The sequence below is a fragment of the Chlorocebus sabaeus genome, chromosome 7, assembly GCF_047675955.1.
Source record: "Chlorocebus sabaeus isolate Y175 chromosome 7, mChlSab1.0.hap1, whole genome shotgun sequence".
In the NCBI taxonomy this organism is placed as follows: domain Eukaryota; kingdom Metazoa; phylum Chordata; class Mammalia; order Primates; family Cercopithecidae; genus Chlorocebus; species Chlorocebus sabaeus.
Window position 1 is genome coordinate 98,724,696 of NC_132910.1, and position 15,736 is coordinate 98,740,431.

At 37.3% G+C, this 15,736-nt stretch overlaps 1 protein-coding gene across 4 annotated transcripts in view; it reads left to right on the forward strand.

The window, feature by feature from the left end:
- ARHGAP10 (Rho GTPase activating protein 10) overlaps positions 1 to 15,736 on the forward strand; it is a 335,394-nt gene that overhangs the window by 213,233 nt on the left and 106,425 nt on the right. For all 4 annotated transcript variants that reach the window (XM_007999938.3, XM_073017668.1, XM_073017667.1 and 1 more), the window contains one exon: positions 7,681 to 7,739. In XM_007999938.3, the coding sequence (XP_007998129.1) occupies positions 7,681 to 7,739 (59 nt within the window). The remainder of the gene's footprint in view (positions 1 to 7,680; positions 7,740 to 15,736) is intronic.

Consider the following 15,736-nt stretch of genomic DNA (forward strand, 5'->3'; position numbering starts at 1 on the left):
CCTAGGTTCAAGCAATTCTCGTGCCTCAGCGTCCTGAGTAGCTGGGATTACAGGCTTGCCACACCACACCTGGTTAATTTTTGTAATTTTAGTAGAGGTGGGGTTTCACCATGTTGACCAGGCTGGTCTCAAACTCCTGACCTCAAGTGATCTGCCCCCCTTGGCCTCCCAAAGTGTGGATTACAGGTGTGAGCCACCATACCTGGCCTCAGGACCAGTGCTTTTTAACCATACATAGGGTTGTTTTCTAGGTAAAAGTTACTTTGGTTCCGGTAGATCCATTCGAATCAACTTTATATGACGTATTTTGTATTTTTAAAAAATTATGAAAAATTTCAGATACATAAGATGAGAAGTTAGTGTAATGAACCCTCATGGCTCTATTATCCTGCTTCTTGAGTTATCAACATTCCATCCTTTTTAATTCATTAATCTTCCTACCTGCCACGGTTTTTTTTTTCTTTTTTTGAGACAGAGTCTCACTGTTGGCCCGGCCTGGAGTGCAATGGCATGATCTTGGCTCACTGCAACTTCTGCCTCCTGGGTTCCAGCAATTCTCCTGTCTCAGCCTCTTCAGTAGCTGAGATTACGGGCACTCACCACCACGTCCGGCTGATTTTTTTGTAGTTTTAGTAGAGACAGGGTTTTGCCATGTTGGCCAGGCTGGTCTCGAACTCCTGACCTCAGGTGATCCACCTGCCTCAGCCTCCCAAAGTGCTGGGATCTACCTGCCACTTTTTATAGATAATACTTTAAAGATTTTCTGAAACATCGTATTACTGTACCCATAAATACTTGAGTATCTCAAAAACTCTTTTTTTTTGAGACGGAGTCTTACTCTGGAGTGCAGTGGTGCAATCTCGGCTCACTGCAAGCTCCACCTCCCAGGTTCACGCCATTCTCCTGCCTAAACCTCCTGAATAGCTGGGACTACAGTCGCCTGCCACCATGCCCGACTAATTTTTTCGTGTTTTTTTTAGTAGAGACAGGGTTTCACCGTGCTAACCAGGATGGTCTTGATCTCCTGACCTTGTGATCTGCCTGCCTCGGCCTCCCAAGATGCTGGGATTAGAGGCATGAGCCATCGTGCGTGGCCTCAAATTGTCATTTTTAAAAAGTCAATCAGAATATATTATGCACAACAAAATTAATCTCCAGCATTCAGTCTATGTTCAATTTTTACCAGCAGTCTTAAAAAAAGCCTTTTTATATTTGGTTTAAATCCTGCAGGATTTAAGCTGTGCCAACATTTCACTTGGTTGATAGGTTTTAAGGTTCTTTTAATCTCTGCATTTCCTCCCTTCCTCCACCACTGGCATTTATTTGTTGATGAACCTGGTTCAGTTTTGATTATGTCTTCATGATAGCATTTAACATGTTTCTTTAGCCATCCTGTGTCCTGTAGATAAAGATTTTTCAAATAGGCTTTGTTAGAGTCAAGTTTTCTTTTATTTCAATAATACATTGTATTGGTGGTATATTCTTTCTGTTGTTTACCATCAGGTAGGCTGGGTTGTATGGTTGTCCCACTTTTTAATGATGTAAAATTTATCCGTGGGTAATAGGTATGTATTACCTATTTTCAAGTGCTTTATATAAAGAAGATGTTTTCAGCCACTGTTCTAAATTTTTTCTTAAACTATTATGTGCACTATTGTTATTCCTAATTGATAAAGGGTTGTATACTTATATCAGTATTGCCACTGATAGTGACTAACTGTGTTTTAGATGAGGATTATGGTAAAAATGAATCTTGTTACTCCCAACCCTAGGATAAGAATTTAAGTTCCCTGAAGATAGGCATCTTTTAAGTCTTGTTCACTGCAGTATCCCCAGCAACTTGGAGCTGTACCTGTGGCTGAGAAATTAGAACAGTGGTTCTCAACTGAGGATGATTTTGCCCCCCAAGTGGGATGTTTGGCTATATTTGGAGACATTACTGATTTTCACTATTGCTGGTTTGCAGTGCTCCTGGCATCTGGTGGCATCTGACATCCTGCAGTACGTAGGACAGCCCACCCTCCCCCCACAAAGAATTATTTGATTCAAAATGTCAATATTTCTGAGATTGAGAAAGCTGTATTAGGTGAAGGAAAGAGTAGGTAAGGGGTATAAACATACAATGAATTGCACATGTTAACTTGACCAGAAGAAGTACTGCCACTCTAGGAGATGGCTTTAAATCCATTTTACTGTTTGTTAGACTCGTAGCAGTGCAGGTAAAGGGATTGACTGAGATGATGGAAAACTAAGGCTGGAAATCCACCTTTTTGGCAATAAATTGCATTCTTTTTTCTCCATTCCATATGGTTCTTTTCTTTTGCTGTGTGGGAGGAATTTGTTTAATAAACTAGAGGCTCTTTTTATTTAGTACATAGGATTTCTTTTTGGATCTTGATATTCTCAGAAGCTAGTTCCTTATTGCCCCTGGTCTTGTGTTGCTTTTTCTGCCTTTTTATTTTATTACCTTGCTTCATCCTATGGAATTTCACTTTTAAACAAACATTGCCTACAGAACGACGTTATGAGATGTTATTATTATGTAACTTCACTTCTAACAAAATACACATTCTGCCTGAATGTGATAAAGTGAATTATCATAAGATGGCAGATGCCTTGGGAGATTTGAAAGTTGGGTTGCTGTTCTTTTCCCCTATGTTATTTTTAGCGATGGAAAATGCAGTAATTAGGATTTAATTGACACTTTTAAAAAAAGTTTTGGTGATGCATCAAATGGGATAAAACTGAGTTTTTATCTACCTCCATTTTGGCAACAGGGTTCTGGCCCAAGCAAGTGTATTTCTTTCTGCATGAGAGGTAATACAGTGTGATGGTCAAGAGCAGGAGGTCTGGAGCCAGCCTGCCTGCCAGGGTTGGAGCCCCAGCTCTGTCACTCACGGCACCATGGCGTGAAGCTGAATATAGCTTTTCTCACCCAAAAAAGCTCTTGCCCTTGAATTCTTCTCACTGCAAATAACCCAGCCATCTTATTGGATGGGATGGTGGAGGTGGAGGGAGGAAAACAGCCAAAGCCCCAAAGCACCAAACTAAAACAAGAAGCAGGTCCTCCAGGGTCTTAGAGAAGGACAAGTATGTGCAGTGGACCAATGCATCGCATCTCCCTTTTCCTTCTACTGACTTGAGGCAATGTTTTTTTTTGTTTTACTTCTCATGTTTTAGAGAGCTGAATACCAGCCCTCTGAATGATTTCTTATCTATGCAGACCATTTTTTTGATTTTCAGAAACATGTTCGTTACAGCAGTTTTCTGTTGTGAGGAGACAAATGAGTGGTTTTGTGATGTTTCTAGTCAAATGATTTTACCTGGAGGAAACTTCTTTTAAGCCTGGAAATTGTAATGGGACTTTTTGGGAGGGAAATGCCAGCTTAGGTAAATATTATGATTTATATCCCCCAACAGATCCCAACGAGTGGCAAAGAGAGGTGGCTCAAAAACATGTCAGGTGGGAGGCTGAGAGTTGCAGTGACTCAGCATAATACATTCTGCATGGGGAACTTGTCATTTTTATGGCTGCTTCCCTAATGTTAACAATATTTATTTTCTTACGCTGCATTGCTTAGCTAGACATATGGCAATGATATAAGTAACTTGTAGAAGATATTCAGATACAAATTCATTTTTATCGGAAAAGAAATGTTTTTCTAAGGGTTCTCAATCCCCCCGACCGACCCCACTTTTCTTTTCAGCACCCTGTAACTTTCCTTCTCTGCTAGATAACCATTTTTCTTCTTTGTTACCTCCTGCTTGTCCATATTTTGAAACAAACCTCCTGAAGACTTTCTTTGGATTGGCCCTTTTTTCTCATTATTTAGCCTGTGGTATAGTTGATTTTTTTTTTTTTTTTCATTTTCTTGGTGAAATGGGAATGTAGGGGAAAAGGAGAGGGAGGGGAAATAAGAGCAGGACTTTTTCACTCGTGCATTAAATTTTAGTTTCTGGTTGTCATTTTGTGTTTGTATGTGACTATAGCATTGTAAATTGTATGTAAGGAATATATGTACCTAAACATTTTTTTCTTTTTCAATTTTCTTTTCAAAACATTAAAAAAAAAATAGAGACAGAGTCTCACTTTGTTGCCTAGGCTGGTCTTGAACTCCTGTCCTCAAGTGATCCTCCCACCTTGGCCTCCCAAAGCAGTGGGGTTACAGGTGTAAGCTACCATGCTTGGCCTATTTTTATTTGTTTTTTTAAGACAGCTTTATTGAAACATAGTTGACATACAATAAGCTGCATATAAGTTTGATATATGTGTACCTCTGAAACTTATCACCATAATCAAGATAGTGACCCTATGCATTATTACCCCCAAAAGTTTCCTCCTACTGTTTGAAATCTCTCACCCCACTGCAGTAGCCTCATCTACTGATACGTTACAGTTCCTGTAATTTTATATAAATAGAATTATACTGCATATACTTGAAATCGGTATTATTTCACTTAGAATAATTAGATGTAGCATATACCACCAGTTCATTACATCTCACTGCTAACTAATGGATGATTTTATAGATAAACCAGCATTTAAAAAAATCAGTTCATCTGTTGAAGGATATTTAACTTGCTTGTAACTTTTGGCTATTGCACATAAAGCTGCTAAAAGCATTCATATACCTATGTTTGAGTGGACATAGGCTTTCATTTCTCTTGGATAAATCCCAGGAGTGGAATATTTAGATCATGTGGTAAGTGTGTGCTTAACTTTTTGGGAAACTAACAAACTTTCTTCCTAAGTTGATGTATTTCTTTACATCCTCACCAACACTGTACAAAAGTTCCATTTCCTTTTCATTCTTGCCAACTCTTAAGCTGGTCAATCTTTTTCATTTTAGCCATCCTAACAGGTATTTGATAGTATTTCATCGTTCTTTTAGTTTGTACTTCCCTAATAACTAGTAATGTTGAACTTTTTTTCTATGTGCTTATTTTCCGTTTATATACTTTCTTGGGTGAAGTGTCTGTGCATATCTTTTGCCCAATTTTTTACAACTTAGATTGTAATATTATTGTGTTTTAAAAGTTAAAAAAATATATTTTGAGTACAAGTCCTTTCTTAGATACCTGCTTTGCAAATATTTTCTTCATTCTGTGATTTCTCTTTTCATTCTCTCAATAGGTGTCTTTCAAAGAGAAGTTTTAATTTTGATGAAGTCTAGTTCATCACTTTTTCTTTTTATGGACTGTGCTTTCGATGCTATATTAAGAAATCTTTGCACTTATTCAAGGTCACAAAAGTTTTCTTATGTAAGTTTTACAGTTTTAGGTTTTACGCTTAGTTCTATGATCCATTTTGAGTTAATTTTTACATAAGATATGAGGTATGAATTCAAGTTCATTTTTGCATGGGGATCTCCAGTAGTTCTAGTACAATTTGTGGGAGAGGGTATTTCTCCTAAATTATCTACTGATATGATCATACAGTTTTCTTTTTGTTTGATGAAGTATATTGATTTTTAGATATTATGCTAGTATTATATTCCTGTTATAAACCCAACTTGTGATATATTATTTTATTTATCTTGTGAAATTTGATTTAGTAACATTTTATTTAGAATAGTTGCATCTATGTTCATGAATGATATTGGTCTGTAGTTTTCTCATAATGCCTTTCTCATAATGTGTTTAACTTTGATATTAGGATAAAGTTTACCTCACAGAATGAGTTAGAAATTATTCCCTCTTCTATTTTATGGAAGAATTTGTAGAGAATCAGTAGTTTTTCTTTCTTAATTGTTTGGTAGAATTCATTCAGTGACATCATCTGGCCCTAGTTTTCTTACTGGCAATATTTTTAATTACAAATTCAATAGGACTACTCAGGTTGTCTGTTTCTTCTTGAGTGAACTTGGGTGGCTTGTGTCTTTTAAGACATTTGTCCGTTTCATCTGAATTGTTGAATTTATGGGCATAAAATTGTTCATAGTATTTCTTTATTTTTAATAACTTCAGAATCTGCACTGATTCTGTAGTCACCTCATTGCTGGCATTGCTTGTTTTCTCTCTTTTATTTCCTAATCATTCTGGCTAGATTGATCAATTTTACTAATTATCTTAAAGATATGGTTTTGGATTAATTTATTTTCTCTATTTTTCTGTTTTCTATTTCATTGATTTCTGCTTGATTTTTATTTCTCTTCTTCTGCTTACTTTGGCTTAATTTACACTTTTTTTTTCCCTCATGGCTCATTAAGGTACAAAATGAAGTCCTTGGTTTACTACCCTTCTTCTTTTTTAATATAGGTGTTTAGTAGCATAAAATTTCCTCTTAGTACTGCTTTACTAACATCCCTCAAATTCTGATATGTTGTGCTTTTGTTGCGTTCATTTCAGAATACTTTCTAGCTTCTCTTTCAAGTTTTCCAGCTATCTTTCTGTTACTGATTTTTAATTCAATTTTTGTTGTAATTAAAGAAGAAACTCTGTATGACTTAAGCCCTTTTTATTTTGGAGATTTGTTTCATGGCCCAGAATATGGTTCATCTTGGAAAATAAATGGCCTGTATGTGCTGGGAATGTGTGTTCTGCTTTTGAGTGGAGTGTCATTTAGGTGAAGGACATGCCGATTGGATTAAATTGGTTGATATTTTTGTTCAGATCTTCTGTATCCTGATTTTTCTACTTATTACTGAAACAGAGAGGTATTTAAATCTCTGATTATAGTTGTGTATTTGCCCATTTCTCCTTGTAGTTCTGTCAGTTTTTCCTTTGAGTGTTTTGGGGCTCTCTTATTAGATCTATTAACATTTAGTAGTATTTTGGCTTCAAGACAAGTTGACACTTTGTCAATATGAAGTGGCCTTCTTTATTCCTGGCAATATTCTTGGCTTTGCATATGTTAAAAAATTTTGTGTGTGCATCTTTGATTTTTAAAAAAAATTTGAAGCAGAATGTCTGAGTTACAGGATTGTAACCTCTTAAAAGTTCTTAATATCTTGCGAGATTACCTTCCAGAAAGGCTGTACAGACTGACACTTGTCTAGGTATTCTTTAAGTGTTTATAAAGCTAGTTGCTCTGGTCTTTTATAATTTTAAGATATGTAGCAAGGTGGACTGAACTGTAGCATTCTGTTGATCACAGGATAAAATAAACTACCTTATGTAACTTGTTTTGTAGACTATGAAAATGCTGTGTATATTTTTAAAGTTGTCATCAATTTTATTTCATCTCTCATAGGCATAAAGATAAATTCTTATTTTTGTAATATATTTAAGCAGAGAAGATTTGAGTTTGTTTAATGTTTTCTATGTATTTTTTGTGGAATCTTCAGCTAATATCTTAGGGATGATGTTTCAAAATTGTTTGCTTACATTTGATTAGATAGTATGTTTGGCTTTAAATACATTAATGTGTAGAAGGAAGTCTTATATTATCAAACCAGATGTTCACAAAGGTACTGTCCGAGATTAGATGTGAAATACTGTATGCTTAGGTCTAGTAGGGATTTGTGGCTGCTTAGGCTTTGTTAGTGCTTGATGTCAACAGCAGTTGATAAAGTGATCCGTTTGATTTATGTATCTTTTTTGATATGTAAAGATATTCCCTAGGGAAGTTTTACACATTAATTGAGAAATGCGTAACAAATTTGACATCTTTTCATAAAAAAACTCCGAAATGACTTGTTTGGATTTATTTGATAATTCTGAGCTGTTCTTTTCACACAGGAGCCTTCCAGAGCCTCTCATGACCTATGAGTTACACGGAGATTTCATTGTTCCAGCCAGTAAGTATTATGTAAAGGTCATAGGAACAGTTTTGTAGATGGTGGTGAGCATAAACTAAAAATTTCCATATGAAAAATTCAACTTGTTGTTACTGCAATTTGTGTTAAAAATAGAAATCACTTTAAATGATGTTTGGTCCCTCCCCCCATCCTTAGAAGGTGACTAAAAGGGACAGTATATTCATTCATTTGTTCACATGTATTAATTATTTCCTACTATGTTACTGGATATGTAAAGCCAAGACAGGATTCTTGTCCCCATGAGACAATTCCATAGCAAGTACTGGGCCTTACTTACTCCTCGTTATACTACAAAGTGTACAATAATGGCATGAGCAAAATGCTGAGGGAACACAGAAGTATTTAACTTGTGAAAGGTTGGGGAGATGAGCAGATTTGGAAACATTAGTAGTTTGGAGATGGCTTCACATAGAGAGATACTCAGATTTAAATTACAGACAGAAGGAATATTATGAGATAATGCCAGAACCCCAAACAGTATTTGATGCAGAGTGACTAGTATGTGATCAAATGTTAAATGAAAAAGGCCTATAGTTGGTGGAATTTTGTGATTGATTTTTTGGTGAGTCATACTCATTTGAGGTTTTCTCGTTTTCTGTTATATGGCTCACTTTTTATATTTGACGCGTGTTGTTTAATCATCATAGTCTTCTGAAGTACACTGGTGTTAGGTATTTAATAGTGAAGGAAATGAAGGTTGATACATGTTAAGTAACTTGCCAGATTATAGAGATCCTTATTTAAAATTCAGAACCCTAGTTCCACGAGTTAAAACCTGCAGTATTGGTTTTCACAGGTGCACTGACAGTAGCTGTAATTGTATTTTCATTTCCTTTTATTTTCTCCTCTTGGATGTATTCCATAGTTTAATCTGTTGAAAAACTTAGAGCATTCCCATTGGGACCAATGTTACTGCTGCCTGAACATTGCTTTAAATGTTACCTTCTTGTGAGGTCCCTGGTCCAGCCAGTGTAAAGGTTCCTTCTGTGTTGCAGGAAGAAGTAGTGTGTAGGCCCCATTAGACTCTACATAGAAAAGAGGCTTTTTCAAAAAACTGGGTTCTATTCACTTCTGTTTTCACATGGGGAGAGGATTTTTTTAAAAAGAGAATTTGTGAGATCGAGGGAGTGGGGGAAAATTTTCTCGGCAAAAACTCAAGTAAATGCTTAGTTGTTTTGATTTCTTCCCTGTGGCATTTTTGGCAAACTGGGGAAAGAGAAATTAAACTTAATTAGAGGACAATTGTTTCATGTTGTTTGCCTTGGAGACTGGAAAAAGCAGAAGAGTGCCAATTTTAATCTAGAATCCTTTGAGAATTAGAGAAAGATAAAGTGATTATGGAATACGGTTTTAAATGACCACAGTCATTAGTATTATCATCATGCCCCATTACTGATGGCAGTGTTTTTGAAATTTGAATATCAGTGTGTTTTACCAAATGAAGAGGTTCCTAAGAGCTAGGAGCTTACATCTTAAGAGGTAATAAAATCTGTGGTGGTAGAAAATAAGTTTAAAGAGTTTGTTGAAGGCATCTTTGAGCAGAGTGGTGAAAAGGATTGTAGAAACGCAGACAAGATCATCACCTGTTGGACCAGTACCTTGTGTTTTGCTTCCTGACTTTGTGGGAATGATGCGATAGTCTTCACAGCGATTTGGGTAACAGGGCGGTCAGACAGAAATACTGTTTCTGCTGTAATCACTGGCATGGATTTGCACCTAAGTGCCGTTATGGTTGGAATGGGACCTGTAGTAACTTGATTTAATGAGAAAAAGTACATGTATTAAATAGGTGTATTTTAGGGGCCAACGTTTCCAATGTACACTTCAAGTTTTTATTTTAATCTCTTGAGTACCCTTCTCTGCACTCATTGCCTCTTTCAGAGAGTGTGGGAACAGATCTTCCTGATCTTTTGTATATGGACTTTTAAGTATCAAATAAAATCGTTACAGAAATCAGGTGGCCAAAATTAGTCTCCCCTTTTGAATGCTGTTGGAAAATCGGGGTTGTGGTTAAGCTGTGATTTTCTGTGAACAGTGAGACAGCTTACCTTGTTTTTGCTCGTGTCTGTTAGCTGAACTGACTGCTAAAATTACAAAGCATCAGCAGTCTTTGTTACCACCTCTCACACCAGCTTGAAAACTAATTTTTGATTCTTCTCAGTCATGTGCAGTGGTTTCCATCTGTTCTGTGGTGATGAGATAGTCTCTTCTCTTCTGCCCTCCCTGCTGAGAGTTCTCAAGGTTTCTCCTGGTCCCATCATTTTCTCTTGTCAGTTTCTTTCCTGTAGTTTCCTGTCCTGAACCTCCGTGTTAATTTCTAGGGTTCATGATACAAATATAAATTGCGTTTCTATTTTGTCACCACAAAAGGCACATTTGTTTTATGTTCCTTGTTCTAAAAAAAAGCAACTTCTGTCAAAAGTTGACTGCATTGGAAAAGTTAAAAAAATTTTTTTCTTTGAGAAAATTAAGAGTTAATGTAACTTTCTCCATTAGCGGAATTCCAAACTAAACTTATAAAAGGAACCTAGTAGATCCATCTTGGGGGAGACTATAATGGACTTTTGACATGGAAATTTGTAAGACGAAAAGGCAGTTAACTGGTCTATGAGGAATACAAAAGATTGTGTCCACCACAGGAAGGCTAGCAGGCAGGCATCTAGCTGGATGTCTTAACTGCGTGATGTCTGTTACCTTTGAGAAGGTTGTGTAAGCCATGATCTGTGTGTCAGCCTTTTGGCCTCAAAGTCCTTGCTGTATCATGTTGATAAGAGTGGACTCATGCCTCAGGGTTGGAGTCATGGTGCTTAGTACAAGAATGACAACTAAAGGCTGAATGCCTGTTGCATCAGAAGAAAAAACTCTTCACTGTCACTTAAACCAAAACACTCATGTTGCTATGTTCTGTGTGCTTTCTTCCTGTAATCAAGTTACTTGGGAAGCAAAATCATTGCCACAAAGATCTTTGGTTATTTATCATGAGAAGCATAACTATAATCGGATCCAAGACATTGGTGTTTGCCTAACCAGAATGTTCTATCCTTTTTGATAAACCTACCTGGGAAGCAAGACAAAAATCATGTGATTCTTGTTGGGGAAGAGCTCAGGGAACCCAGGAATTAAGGGAACTGAATGCTTAGTGGCATGCCTCGCTCTTAGCCTGATGTATTCATTTCACAGTAGATGCGAACGCCACAGGAGAAATGCAACACTTGATGTCTGTTGACTGAAGCCCTTTATCCCTTGGGAAGTGCTTGGATGGTTACTGCTAATGCCTTTCTAAAATTACAGTATCATTGACTTTTGACATTTCAATATTGAAATAATTTAGCATTTATCTGCCTTGTGTCTTTGATAAGCTCTACGATCACATCTTTTTCAGTTTCTGTTAGTTGGCACAGCATCATAAGCAGATGGACATTACAGTGTGGTAGATGCTGATTTGTAGTTACACAATTAAAATGCCTTTTCCACTACAGTAAGCTCCTAATTCCCTGGCATATTTTAGGAATTTGGTATTATGATTAATTTAGTATCCTAGTTTTTTTTTTTTTTAAAGGTAAGCTGGCTGTTCATTCTTTGTCAATCACTAGCAATTAAAATAAAATAAATTGCATTAGCATAAGCAACTTTAGATGACTTATCTTCAAAAACTTTTTTGGAGTACCTTTAAGGTATTATGTTGTAGCTACATAGAAATACTTGCTAATAGAAAGCTCTGATGAATTTCAAAACAAGATAGAGAAAAAAATGGTTTTATTTTAAAAGCCTAGAGTATGTTTTTTTTTGAAGAAGAAGAAGAGGGAAAAAGACTTGGCAGGAATGGATATGTGATTTTAAAATAGATGAGGACGGGCTAGCAGGAGAGCACTGAAGATAGTGAAAGGTTTTGACTCTATTTTTCAAAATCAATTTCACTATTTTGAGAAATGAAGAATGTAATTCATAGAGTGTGGGAAACTTTCTCTAGCTTGTGTTTCTAAATAATGAATCCTAAAATATTTAAACTAGGTTTTTCACTGGAAAAAGATCATTATTAATGGCAAGATAGACTCACAAGTTAGTAGTAGGTTTTTAGTGCAAAATTTTCCAAAGTTTTTAATTTTTGCAATGTAACATTCTTATCCTCAGTGGTTGTCCTTTTATTCCTTTGGAATTTCGACTATTTTGCAGAGTCTCTGCTTTAATTCTATTTTTAAAAATCAAAGCTGTGAACTGAAATTGTTACACTGTTTTTATTTTTGCCAGTGTTGATTAGTGTCTTGGTTTTTATACCAGATTAAGAACTGGGTTATAATTTATTACCTAATCCTTTAGACAGTTGTGTTTTTGTTTTTGGTGATAAATTCAGTTTGTATCTAGAGGTTTTTTTATGATGTAATATGATTTGATTGTGTTCTTTATGTGCCTTTTAATTTCTTAGCCTTTTTGCATCCTTTCTCTTTAGCAACAACTGTCTTAGTGTCCTCTATTGTAAAGTATCATTTCTCATTCTCAAACACTATTATTAGGGGTGTAAACTGGAACAAACTTATCTTTACAAACATTGGAAACAATCTAAGTGTTCATAAAATCGATAGTAAGGTGCTCCATTTAATGATACTAAAAAATGTCCATGATATATTAAATAAAATAGGTTGTTTAGGCATTTCATTACAAAAAAAAGGAAGGAAAACTCTGCAGGATTTATGCTTAAAATTTACCGGTTTATTTTAGGATGAGATTTATTATGGGTAGCTTTAAGTGAACTTTTTGTTGAAATATAACATGGACTCAAATCAGTATACAGCTTAATGAATTTTCGTGCATAATCAGCCCCAGATCAAACAATCAGACATCATCAGAAGCCCTTTCTCATGCCCATGGGGTCATTATCCACTCCCTTGAAGTGTGATCACTCTCCTGACATTCTAGGTTGGGGCTGCAGCATTTGAACTTTATGTAAATGGAATCAGAGTATATTCTTCTGTATCTGGTTTCTTTTACTCATTTTGTGAGAGTCATCCATGTTGTATGAAATATTCCTTCGTTTTCATTGCATTCTATGTGAAGAAGCCACAATAGATTTATCTGTTCCACTGGTAATGAACATTTGGGTTGTTTCCAGTTTTGGGCTAATAGAACGCTGCTGTGAATATAGGAGTATGTGTCTTTTAATGAGTGTTTATGTGCATTTTTCCTGGTTATATACCTATGAGTGGAATTTTTGGGTTGATCATAGGGTATGTGTTTGTTCAGCTTTAGTAGATAACTGCCGAACAGTTCTCCAGAGTGGTTGAACCCTTTAATGACTCCCATCTAGTTAGCATATGGAAGTTTCAGTTGCTTCATGTCCTTGCCAAAGCTTAGTATTCATTTAAAGCCATTCTGGCAGGTGAATATTACTCTTTCATTGTGGTTTTAATTTCTGTTTCACCGTTACAGCTTTATTCTGTTTTCATAGGTTTTTTGGTCACAGGAATAAATCTTTTGTGAAATTCCTGCCCCAGTCTTTTGCCCATTTGTCTGTTAGATTGTCTCTTTTTTCCCTGATTGTTAGATTGTCTCTTTTTTCCCTGATTTTTCCCTGATTGGTTTGTAGTTCTTTCTAATCTGATTGCATGCTGTTTCTCATATTTCAGATATTTAGTACTTTATACTAAGGTCATTTTCTCTGTGTTGTCCAAGATTTTAGTATTACAAGTATTTAATTTTTGTCATAAGGAAAAAAACTATTATCCTTTGGGGAAAAAAATGTCCCTTTCTTGATCTGCTTTACCTCTCTTTCCCATTCTCTTGTTTTTTACTTTCTGAGCAAGTGTTCTGAAATCCCACTCTTAACCCCTTCTCCAGCAGCTCCCTCTTTGTTTAACTCCCTCATTTTAGTAGAAAGGGGCTCTCAGTTGATAAACCTGGTGATACCCAGGGCCCTTCTCCCAGTCTTTCCATTCCTTGACCTCTCCTTAACTTTCGAGTCCACTGGCTGTGCCCAGCCTTTGCAGGTTTCTTCTCAGTTGCCTTCCTGATGACATCAAAGCTCCCTGATCCTCCACCTCCTCCTCCTCCTCGGTTGCATTGCCTGCTTGTCTTAGCCCTTGACTTCACGTCTCCCTGTACTTCTTTGGAGCCCTTTTCCCCGCAGTGCCCTCAGTTAGCTTTCTGTAGAAGTTGGGCAGCTTTGTCCATGAGCTAGTGGTCACACCTCCTGGAGAACATTTCTAGCCTTGATCTCTAAAGCCTCCTACTGTTTCCATGTACTGCTAGAGACCAGCCATTTGAATGTCACTTCCTCCATTCCCTCCACCATCATCTCCTTCCTCAAGACAGCTTTGGCTGCTATGTTTCTGTCTGTTGGTGGAATTGGCCCTGTTATCAGACAACCCAGATGTGAAACACTGCTCATCTCCGCCTTCTTCCTTGTGACCCACTGCTAGTCTGCTGCTAAAACCTGTCAGTTCTGCTTCTTCCATGGTAGCGCTCAAATAATAATAGTAGCATGAACAACAACAGTAATAATGGCTAACAGTGATTGAGTGCCCACACGTGCCAGCCACGGAGGCTAAGTGCTTTGTATATGTTATAGCATTGCGTCTCATAATGGCCTCTTAAGATACTGTTTTCATTTTGCACATGAGGGAGCTGAGGCACAGAGAGGTTAGTTAGGTAATTTGTTCAAGACTACTCAGCTATCAGTTAGAAGCAGCGATTCCCAGGTGTAGTGATGGTCCTGACATACAATCTTTTGACTTTACGATGGGCTTCTTGGGATGTCCCCCCATTGTAAATCATAGGGCATCTATACTTCTTTGTTCTACCTCCCTCTTTGTAGTTCTACCACCTACCTCACTCCCTTTATTTATTTATTTTTTTTGAGATGTAGTCTCTCGCTATCACCCAGGCTGGAGTGCAGTGGCACTGCAACCTCTGCCTCCTAGGTTCAAGCAATTCTCCCGCCTCAGTCTCCTGGGTAGCTGGGATTACAGGTACGTGCCACCACACCTGGCTAGTTTTTGTATTTTTAGTAGAGACGGTCTCCCCATGTTGGCCAGGCTGGTCTTGAACTCCTGACCTCAAGTGATCTGCCCACCTCGGCCTCCCAAAGTGCTGGGATTACAGGCATGAGCCACCATGCCTGGCCACCCCTCCTTTCATTTCTTATTTCTTGTCTCCCAAATAACTGTTCCCTCCTAACTAGTTCTTTTTCCCATTCTAATCCATCCTTTAAAAAATATGAGGCATATCTTCCCCAAATTTAACTCTATTCATATCCCTTTCTTGTTTTATTTTCACTTGACTAATTTAGAAGCCAACAGTGAGACAACTTCTTCATATTGGCCTTTGCAGACCAGAGGTGGCCTCAGGCTACCTTTCATAAGAGCTGTCTCCGCACCGGCCCTGTGCTTTTTGTCATGCTATTTACTAAATCTGGAATGTTCCCCCTGCCTCTCAGTCCTGCCTTTCCTTGAACCCTTCCCCATTCTTCAGGACCCAAACTTCAAGGACTGTCCATTATGAGACCCCTCCTGAGCTTCCCTGACCAACCCTAAGTGAACCTCCAAAGCCATTTCTAACCTTCTTTTCTGTCAGCAGTAAAGTTAGAACCTAATTCTCTTTTGCTGCTTCTTTGACACCTGTGAAAACTAGCAAAATCTTCAATAACAAACATTTTATTGATTTGATAGTTTTCCAATCAAGAACACAATAAAGGGAATTGGGGTACACTGTTAATAAGAGCCACGTATAATAATTCCAAAGTTTGGGGGTTAAGGGAATGGGTTAGTTTCCCAAGGCTGTTGGAACAAAGTACTTACTACTAACCAAGTGGCTTCAAAGAATCGGCATTTATTCCGTCACAATTCTTAGAGGCTGGAAGTCTGAAATCAAGATGTTGGGAGGGCCGTGCTCCCTCTGAAGGCCGTAGGAGGGATCCCTCCTTGCCACTCATAGCTTCTGGTGGTTGCTGGCAGTCTTTAGCATCCCTTGGCTTGTGGGTCCTT